Source organism: Saccopteryx bilineata, chromosome 4 (assembly GCF_036850765.1).
Source record: "Saccopteryx bilineata isolate mSacBil1 chromosome 4, mSacBil1_pri_phased_curated, whole genome shotgun sequence".
NCBI classification, from domain to species: domain Eukaryota; kingdom Metazoa; phylum Chordata; class Mammalia; order Chiroptera; family Emballonuridae; genus Saccopteryx; species Saccopteryx bilineata.
In genome coordinates, this window is record NC_089493.1 from 174,866,543 (window position 1) to 174,877,043 (window position 10,501).

Sequence of the window (10,501 nt, forward strand, 5' to 3'; positions counted from 1 at the left end):
GTCCCCCACACTGAGCAGTCCTTCGAGCAGAGAGGGGTGCCCCTTTGAGCCCTCCCTGCCACTGTGACACAGGCTGCGCTGATTCTTGATACACAATGAGGGTGTTATAAGGAGGAGAGTCAGGGGCCGGCTCAGTCATTCAGCTGCCATCTGGCCTATGAGCTGCTGTTGAGGTCAGAAAAGACAGAGCCACACGCCTTCCCCCGAAGGATCCCGCTGACCTATGTGAGAGACAGACTCACACCGTGATGAGTGCTGTTTTGTTTCCACTAGTTCCAAAGTATGTGGAATCGCTCTGGGAGCACAGGGGTGGGGCCACAGGGGCAGGAGTGGGGCCTGGGCAGATTTGCAGGGCACCCAGGGCAGGGGTCATTTGAGCTGGGCTTGCAGGATGAATAGGAGTTGGAGAGACGAAGTAGGGGAAGGGCATCCCTGGCAGCAAATTCAGCACGAGCAAAGGCACAGAGAAGTGAAAGTACAGGTGCCCCTGAGGACTCGGGTACCTGGCGCTGTGACATGGCAGAACTGGGGATTTAAGAAAGAACGGCCACAAAAGGCTGAGAGGAATGCCAGACTGCTGAGGGATGTGGTCCTGACCCCGCAGACTTCAGGAGCTCCAGAGAGGAAGCGGTCGGTGGCATTTCACCACGTTCCCTCTGGTGCGTGGGGGAGGATGGAGGCCAGAGTCCGATCAGGAGCTCTAGGGACACTGGCGTGGTCAAGTCCAGGTGGAAGGCAGCTGGGTAAAGAGCTAGGAGGTCTTGTTGATTGACTGGGTGTGGCACAGGAAGAGTTACCCTGGATGACCTAGAGGCTCTGGCTTTCATTGCCAGGCTGTGGAACGGACGGCAAATGGATTTCGTCACATGTCAGCTACGAAAAATTGATGGTGGACTCGGAAGAGTCCCAGGCTATGTACAGGCTCAGCCAAGAGTGCAGTGATTGATTAGTGATGCCTGCCATTCATTGGGTCTGGGGAGTGGGGTCACACTTTGCCTTCCCAAACTAAGGTTTCAGTGTCTCTTGGAGACGTGATCTGTCCCTGCCTCACATGTTTGTCCTCTTGCATGGGCAGGGCTCACCCCACCCACCACGCCTCCATACAAGCCCACAGAGGAGGACCCCTTCAAGCCGGACATTAAGCACAGCCCAGGCAAAGACATAGCTCCCAGCCTCCCCACCCCGGAGGGCCTCCAGCTTGAGGCCGCCACAGGGGCAGCCCACAAGCTGCCAAAGAAGCACCCGGAGCGGAGTGAGCTCCTGTCCCACCTGCGGCATGCCACCGCCCAGCCAGCCTCCCAGGCTGGCCAGAAGCGCCCCTTCTCCTGTTCCTTCGGAGACCATGACTACTGCCAGGTGCTCAAGCCAGAGGGCGCCCTGCAGAGGAAGGTGCTGAGGTCCTGGGAGCCATCTGGGATCCACCTCGAGGACTGGCCCCAGCAAGGTGCCCTGCAGGCCGAGGCGCAGGCCTCTGGCAGGGTGGAAAACAGAAGCTGTGACGCAGGGGTACCCCCCAAGGACAGTCTGCCGCTCAGAGACCACGAGATCCGCGCCAGCCTCACCAAGCACTTTGGGCTCCTGGAGACCGCCCTGGAGGACGAAGACCTGGCCTCCTGCAAGAGCCCTGAATACGACACTGTTTTTGAGGACAGCAGCAGCAGCAGTGGCGAGAGCAGCTTCCTCCTGGAGGAGGAGGAGGAAGACAATGACGAGGACTCGGGGGTCAGCCCCCCTCGCTCTGACCACTGCCCCTACCAGAGCCCACCAAGCAAGGCCAGCCGGCAGCTCTGCCTCCGCAGCCGCTCCAGCTCGGGCTCCTCTTCCTGCCGCTCACGGTCACCAGCTGTCCGCAGGACCTTCAGGTATGGATAGGTGGCCTTCGGAGGGACGATGGGCAGCTGAGGACCCCAGTTCCCAGGGTGTCAGGGGAGGGAGGAGCCTCGAAGCTGGGTCTGCGTTTCCCTGTGTGTTCCCTGACCTGGTTGGGGGCCTGAAGGTGGCCTCCTGGGGGAATTGTGGGCAAGTCCTGGAAGTGAGCAAAGCCTGCGGACTGACCGTCAGGAGTGGCCCACCTCTCCTGGCCTCTGGAAAGGAAGAACGCCTACTTTCTGCCATTTGGGGCCTAATGTCTGAAGGGACTTACTTCTTACTCACCTGTTTTCTGCTTATACGTTTGTGAAATAGATAGGTTTTTGTGGAAACAGACATACCCACAGTCTATGTGACACTTACATGTAGAAGGAAAATGGGTATAATTCTATCTTGTGTTCTGAGAAATGCCTGGGTTTAAAGCAGCGATGAGGTTTATTCCCATTTCTTGGTACTGCTGAGTTGCACTGTAACTTTCCATAGTCAGCCGCCCCCCCTTGTACTGCCCCCCCCAGCTCTTTTACCTTTGCGCAGGGATGATGCGATGGTGCGTCATGAGCCCATTAGCTCATCCCATCTTTGCTCACTGAACTGGGCTGCAGAGGGGGCTGGTCCAAACGTCAGTGGGAAGCTGGGCAGGAAGAATGGAGGTTTGGCACAGTTTGGTGAAGACAGGTTGCTTCTCTCCCTGATCTCAGCAAGATAGACCCTCCTGGGGGAGGCCTGAGGTGGGTCTGTGCAGGTCCCAAACCCTGAGGTGCACCTGAGTGGCCACTAGATGGTGCCCTTGGGTTTAGAGCAATGCCGCTGAGTCACCTCCAGGGCTGGGCCCGACTCCCTGAGTGTCTAATTCTGCAGGTCTGGTAGGGGAAGTAAGAGGGGGGGCGATGTTTAGATAATTTGCATTTCTAACAAGTTCCCAGGTGATAATGCCCAGAGTCTCCAGAGTGTGACTCTGAGAACCAGAATTAGGTAATAGAAAGATACCTTTTCTTAGAAAAATTCAGCTTTCTATTTACATAGAAACCGAACTGTTTGAAAATCTGATTAAAGCAAAGTCTCTTCCCCCAGTAAAATGTGCATAGATGTCTAACTAGGCTTTTCATTTTAAGGGACTCCCCAGCTCTAGTGCTTAGAAGCCCAGAACTACGTTACTCAAAGTGAGTTCCCCAGTGATTTCTCTAAAAACCCTCCTATATAATAAGCCAGGATGCTCAGTCAGAACTGTCTTCTGCCAGACCTCTCTGAGCTCTCTTTCCATCTCTGTTCTCCGTTCCCCAGGGCTTGTGCTGTGAGCTAAACGACCGCCTCAGTGTTCACATTAAGCAGTTTCTCTGCAGCATTGCCCTGGAAGCCACTGAGGTTCTGTTTCTGCTGAAACCCTCCCCCAGTGCCAGAGCTGAAGCTGCCCAGCCCCCTCCCCCTTGACAGGTCCAGGGATGTTGGAGTAGGGCCTGCATTCATGGGCTTGCTGGCAAAGTGTCAGGAGCCTCCAAATCCTCCATGACTTCTTTACCCCTTCCCTTTTCTGGGCCACGTTCCAGCCTGGCTTCTTCTGCTCTCTGGAAATAGTTCGTTGGCTAACCCAGTCCCTGCTTGGCTGCCTGGCAGAGCTCGGCACCGGTGAGCCTGATGAACTAGTCATCAGCCTTCTCCAGACCCATGTTTCTCTCCCTGTGCGTCCGCTACCAAAGCCCGATGACAGGGAAGCATTCTGAGCTGGTTGAACAACGCAAAGCCTGAGCTCCACTGTTCCTTCCAGGCGGTCTCAGGCCTTCAGGGGAAACTGCCCATTGGATGATGATACTGTTTCAGTCTGCAGGTCATGTCCCCTTCTCTTACCCTATTTGAGCTTCATGGGTGCACTTAGGGGGTGTCTGCTTCTTATCCCCACTCTACAGATGAGGAAGCTGACCTCTATCAAAGAGGTCGATAGAAATATAGAGCAAGCAGCTGTTGAGCAGTACCCGGGCTCAGTGTTTATGTGCATTTTCTGCATCGACCCCCACAAAATGCCGAGGAGGTGGATCCCATTGGTTCTCCCTGTTTTACAGATGAACTGATGCTGAGAGAGCTTAAGGACCTGGCCCAAGGTCACCCAGCAGGGAGGTGGTAAAGCCAAGATTCAAACACAGGCTGTTGGATTTGAGAGCCCTGCTCTCACCCTCCCTGCTGCATCGCGTTCCCCGGGGTGCAGACCGTAGTGGCAGAGCCGGCCTCAGGGCGCCTTGCGCGCCAGGCTCTCTGGGGGGGGAGGGCAGCGTGCAGACAGGCGGGAAGGCACGAGCGGGCGGCACCCGTGCTCTGTGCATCTGGACTGAGTAGCCTGGTAGCTGGACCGGACGTGGGGCTGTCATGGCGGGAGCTGCTTCTGGACCAGGCACCATCCACTAGGGAGCAGTGGATCTAGATTCAGCAGACCTCCTTCCTCCTCTGGCTTCCCCACTTTCTGTTTCGGCAGATCCCATACTGAACCTGAGCCTCGGGTTTTCATCTGGAAAATGGGGAACTAAAAGACCTCATCTTTTTTTGTTGTGTTCTCATCAGCCCAGATACGAGAGTGAAGGGAACAGGCCTTTCTATCGCTAAAGATGCAGACAGGCCAGGTTCAGAGGGTTATGATCAGCATCGTGGTGGTACTCAGAGATCTACTCCCAAAAGGTGGCAGGGGGCAAGGGTCAGTGTTCAACCCCACAGATGGCACTGACTGTCACTGCCAAGGGAGGGTCCTAACAGTTCTGCCCTCATGAATGAGTTCCAGAGAGACACATCCCTTGCCGCCTGGAGCAGCTCCGTCTCCCGCCCCGTGTGGTCCCTCCCGAGAGTGAGTGCCTCTGCTTTGCTTGTTCACTGACAGATGTGAGAGCAGAGGGCCGTGTTCAGACGGAACACCAAGCGTCCGGCACACCAGGAAGCGGCGGGAAAAGGCTATTGTAAGTGATCTGGGGCCCCGGAGCCCGGAGCAAATGGGAAGGAGCAGGGGCATCAGGAAGGGCCAGGACTTTGTAGACCCGAAGCCCTTTGAGGCTGGCTGTGGCCTGCAGAAGATAACTATATCTCTCTCATCTTAACAAGTACAGGGGTGATGGAAAGGCATCAAAGGTGGCATCATGCAAAGTGCCGCCGAGGGACTGGCTGAGTTGCATGCAGTTCGTAGTGATATAGGGCCCGGCACCGGGGCTCCACAGGGCCCTGGGGCAGGCCATGGGAAGGGAAGCAGAGCCTGGCAGACCGGGCCACACACCAGCCCCGCCACCACCTTCTGTGTGACCTTGGGCAGGTGCCTCAGCTTCCCTGAACCTCAGTTTACTCATCTGTACACAGGGAGTTGGGCCTCATACTTTCTAAGGGTCCCTCAGCTTGATCAGGTCTAAGGGGCCAAGAAGGCCTGTCCCTTGCTCCCCACTCACCTCCCTAACCCTACCCCAGAGTGAACCCTACCAGGTGAACCGACTGCGAAGCCCCCACAGGGAAAGCTAATGAGGAAGCCGTGGGGGGCGGGTGCAGCCGGCCCCTCCATGTTACTAGACAGGAGGGAAGGGATAGGGAGACGGAAGCACAAAAGACAAAGGGACCCTCACTTGATTGCTTCCCCCATGACAGATGCTTCGGGGAGGAGGCAGGGGCGCATGTGGGGTGTGCCTGCCGCAGAGGTACAGAGCTGTCACAAGCAGGTGCTCAAAACCACAGGCTATGCCTGGGGCTTCTTAGAATCCATATGTCACCATTCAGCAGTGGTGACATGGTTGGCACTGTCCTAGGCCCTAGACAACAACAACAAACAAGGCAGATGAGATCCCCATTCCCATGGTTGGGGCAGAGGGAGAGAGAGGGAGAGACACAGAAACAAGAAATAAACACTATGCTTACAGATTGGGAGAAGCCCTGTGAAAGTCATCGCATCACGACTCAAATGTCTGACTGTTTTGACTGTCGGAGAGGATGTATTTACATGGTGGTCTGGGCAGCAACTCCAGGGAGCTGAGCCCTGAGGGGGGAAAGGAGCCACACAAGCAAAGATTTAGAACGCTGAGGCACAGGCAGGGAAGAGTGTGATGAGTCCCAGGAGCTGCAGGGAGGCTGGAGGAGTGTCTGCACTGGCTTCACTGAGCTGTGTCCTGGTGTGGCATGCACAGTCCTCTTGCCTGTTGGATGGGTGGCTCCGGAATCGCTGGCCCTGACCAGAGAAAGCCTGTCCAAACCAGAACCCGTTGGTGTTGCCCATGGGAGCATAGGCTTGTGGGTTCCCAGGAACACAGCTGGAGTTTCTCCAACAGGTCAGGACAACTCTTCCAGTAGCAGTGGCTCTAACTGGACGCAGTCGCAGATTAGAAAGGAGAGGAGGGGCTGTTCTAGGAGCCCTCTGGCATGGCACAAGCTCACCTGAAGGTGACCTCAGTCACAGGGTCTACACACTGCCCTGGGAGAACCAAGGATAATGTTGGCTCCAGTGGCCCTGTGTTCCCTGTCCATTGGCTTTCTTTTTTTAAGGTTTATTATATTGATTTTAGAGAGAGAGGAATGGAGAGAGAGAGAGAGAGAGAGAAAGGGGGGGGACATCAAGCCATCAAGCTGTTCCTGTATGTGCCTTGACTGGGGATCGAACCAGCAACCTCTGTGCTTCAGAACGATGGTCCAACCAACTGAGTTACCTGGCCAGGGCCCCACTGCTTTCCTCCCAGCCCATTCTGACTCCATGACCTGGCTCCCAGGGCTTGCCCGCTACCCTTGCCTTTCCACCCCAGTACCTCCCCACTATCAATAAAGTCTCAGGCTCAAAACAAATATGGAAGCTACTGAGGATGGAATCATAGCAGTGGTGAGCCCCTCTGCTTTCTCCGCCCAGTCTCTGCTCACTTCCTTCAAGGAAGCTGTTGCTTTCTTTGGGGGTCACTTCCTCATTTGGCACCCAGCAGCCCCCTGCTCCAGCAGGACAGTTTCTCGGGGATGGTGACTGTTGTTGTTCTCTCTCTCACTCCAGCCCCCGCTGGTGTCACTTGCTCAGCCAGGCATCATGGACTGGGGACCAGGAATCCATGGGAGCCTGTCACTAAGGGGGCCCAGGCAATGACTGGATCCCTCTGTGTCCCCCTTCTCGAGCAGGGCGAAGGCCGAGTGGTGTATGTTCGAAATCTCTCCAGCGATATGAGCTCCCGCGAGCTGAAGAGGCGCTTCGAAGTGTTTGGCGAGATCGTGGAGTGCCAGGTGTTGATGAGAAGCAAGAGGTGAGTGGAGTCCAGCCCTGGCACAGGGTCAGGGTAGGGCAGGGCAGAGGTCCCCATCCAGGACTGGCCACATAGAAGATGCCGTAGAAGGCTTATGGAACAAATTTGACAAAGTCCCACAGCCTGGACCTGGAGAAGGACCACTAAGGATCCTGCAGCCCGAAAATAGCAGCGAACACGTGCTGGAGGTTTGCTAAGTACTAGTCAGTTTCCTTGCATTCTCTTAAACTTCCCAACACTGAGCCGATGATGCATGCACTCATTTTTTCCATGGCTGTTCTTTCTGGAGGCGACAAGGTAACTGAGCAGCTAGTTCGTGGCAATCAGATCTGCAGCCCCCGTGTCTGCTTCAGAGTCTCGGCCCTGCAGCCGGTGCAGGCTGCAAACAGCCCCTGCGGGTTAAAGACATACATGCAAGCCCCAGGCTGCTCCTATCCCTCCATTGCTCTGCAGCAGCCACCCCGGACCTTCCATTCTCCTGGAAAGCCTAGGTTTTCCTCACTTACCTGTGGAAGCAGTGTTTGAGCTGTCGGAGGCCCACAAGAATAGGTTGTATATAAATGCACGACTTAGATGTCAAAAACTTTGTCAGTTTTGAAATAATTCTAAAGTATCTCCTATTATATGTGCAAGCTAAGTTATTAACGTTTTTAAATCCTAAATTAATAATTTTTAAAGTTTCAATGAGAAAATAGTGGCTGCATAAGAATCATTACACACCTCACGTCCATTAGGTTGGTTACAGAAAATAATAAGTGTTGACAAGGATGTAGAGAAAAGGGAACCCTTATGCATTCTTGGTGGGAGTGTAAAATGATGCAGCCACTATGGAAATAGTATGGACTTTCCTAAGAAATTAGACATAGAATTACCATATGATCCCGCAATCCCACTTCTGGGTCTATATGCAAAAGAACGAAAAGCAAGATCTCAAAGAGGTGTTTGTACACCCACATTCTTAGCACCATTATTCACAATGACCAAGATGTGGAAACAACCTGAGTGTCCATCCACAGATAAATGAATAAAGAAAACATAGTATATGCATATGGTGGAATATTATTCAATCTTAAAAGAAAGTAAATCCTGTCACATGCTTAACACTGTTGAACTGTGCACTTAAAAATAGTAAAGATGGGCCTGACCTGTGGTGGCGCAGTGGGTAAAGCGTCAACCTGGAAACACTGAGGTTGCCGGTTCAAAGCCCTGGGCTTGCCTGGTCAAGGTACGTATGGGAGTTGATGCTTCCAGCTCCTCCCCCCTTCTCTCTCTCTGTCTCTCTCTCCTCTCTAAAAAAAAAGTGAATAAATAAAAAAATTAAAAAATTAAAAAAAAAATAGTAAAGATGGTACATTTTATGTTATGTTTTTACCACAGTTTAAAGAAAGCATCATTATACAAGTGGAACTGTTTTAAGTTCTGTGCAGTCTTCAGGATATCATATGGAGATAATGTGCAAAAGCAAAAGAGCAAATCAGTCTTGAAAGAGAAGGGTTAATTTGTTAATACTTTAAAAGTACTCACAAGTCCCAGCCATACTACCATTCTCAGACACATGTAAAGCAACAGAAGGGGTTTGACTGTGGCCTGGCTCAGAGCAGTGTCAAGAAATGGGGTTCAGTTGGGTGTTTATTAGGCACCTGCCATTGGTAAACTTGCTCTGAGTGGTAGGGAGACTCCACATTGCCTCTGCTCTTAAGCCTGCATGGCAGGCTGATATATCCATCAGGATTCTTCTTCCTTCTTCCTTCTTCCTTCTTCCTCTTCCTTCTCCTCTTCCTTCTCCTCCTGCTCCTCCCCTCCTCCTCTTCCTCCCTCTCCTCCTCCTTCCCCTTCTTCCCCTTCCCCTTCCTCCTCCTCCCTCCATCCTCTTCCTCCTCTTCCTCCTCCTTCTTCTCCCCCTCTCACTCCTCCTCCTCCTCCTCCTCCTTCTCTTTCTTCTTTTCCTTCTTCTCCTTTTTCTTCCTCCTCCTCCTTCTTCTCCTCCTCCTCCTCCTCCTCTTTCTCCTTCTTTCTCCTTCTTCCTCTTCCTCCTCCTCCTCCTCCTTCCTTCTCCTTCCTTCTTCCTCCACTTTCCTTCTTCCTTCTTCTTCTTTTCTTCTTTTTCTTCATGGAACTGAAGAGCCAGAGGCAGGGGTAGGACTGACTTTAGGCTCCCGAGTGTTGGAGTTTTGGCATCCTTCTCTGACAGGCTTCCCTCCTGGGGGCAAAGTGGCTGCTTCCACCTCCAGGTTTATCTCCTCCCAGTGGGAGCAGGAGCCTCCTCACGGGTTCCAGCAAAGACCTGGGATGGATTCTCTGGGGTTCCACTTTGGGCGACAGGCTTATCTTTGAACAAATCACAGTGGCCAGGGAGGTCACACTCATGTAACCTACCCTGGTGCCCGGAGCCCTGCTGAGCACGCGATGCTGTTGTCTGAGACGGGAGAGGGGGTGCTAGGCAGGCAGACGTACCAGACGTCTGCCATCAAGGATGAGAGGTGGAGAGGACACCAGTGATAGTGGGGAGGGGGAGGCCGCATTAGCAGCCGAGGAAGTGATGGCTGAGGCTGACTTTGAAGGATGGGGCCATAGGCATGGCAAAGCCCACAAAATGGAAATCACGCGGGAATTGGGCGTGTGAAGAGCATCAGCCTTCACGCTGAGAGGCCTGATTTCGGATACCCAGTACTGCCACCCACCTTTGGGCAAACTGACCTCCATGGAGCCTGTTTCCTCATCCCTGAGGTGGAGATGAGAGCAGCACCCACTCACAGGTGGTCTGAAGAGGGTGGGGTGATGTGTGACAGCCAGCACTGCAGACACTCAGTAAAGCACTTGCTCTTACTATTGTTACATTGCAGAGGTCAGCTCAGCCATTGTCCTCATCTCTGTTTGGGGGGTGGAGGGTCATGCGACATGATTACAGAATCATTGGCTTTCTAGTCCTCATCTAGTCATGGGTGGTCTGACGGTGTCAACCAAGCTGGCCCAGTGATGTAGTCCCCTTGTCCTCTCCCCACAGAGCCGAGAAGTATGGCTTCATCACCTACCGGTGTTCTGAGCACGCCGCCCTCTCGCTGCGGAACGGCGCGGCCCTGCGGAAGCACGATGAGCCCTCCTTCCAGCTGAGCTACGGAGGACTCCGCCACTTCTGCTGGCCCAGGTACACTGACTACGGTACGTACACAGGCCCTGCCCCTCTCCTGTGAGACCCGAAGCATGAGGGGCGGGCTGTGACCTCCTCGAATGAAACCCAGACCTGATTGGTATAACTTTGCAACCACACTGCCTAGAGGCTGCCATCTTGCTTAGGGTACCAAGGTCTGGTACCAGAAGGGGAGAGTCAAGTCTCCGTGGCCTCTTGGAAGGCCCAAACGTGTGTTCATAGCCAGGGGCAGAACCATGACTACTATTTTTTTTTTACC

At 53.8% G+C, this 10,501-nt stretch overlaps 1 protein-coding gene across 2 annotated transcripts in view; it reads left to right on the forward strand.

The window, feature by feature from the left end:
• Positions 1-10,501, forward strand: part of PPARGC1B (PPARG coactivator 1 beta) — a 109,557-nt gene that overhangs the window by 90,641 nt on the left and 8,415 nt on the right. For both annotated transcript variants that reach the window (XM_066272976.1, XM_066272977.1), the window contains 4 exons: positions 1,076-1,862; positions 4,727-4,802; positions 6,973-7,094; positions 10,099-10,253. In XM_066272976.1, the coding sequence (XP_066129073.1) occupies positions 1,076-1,862; positions 4,727-4,802; positions 6,973-7,094; positions 10,099-10,253 (1,140 nt within the window). The remainder of the gene's footprint in view (positions 1-1,075; positions 1,863-4,726; positions 4,803-6,972; positions 7,095-10,098; positions 10,254-10,501) is intronic.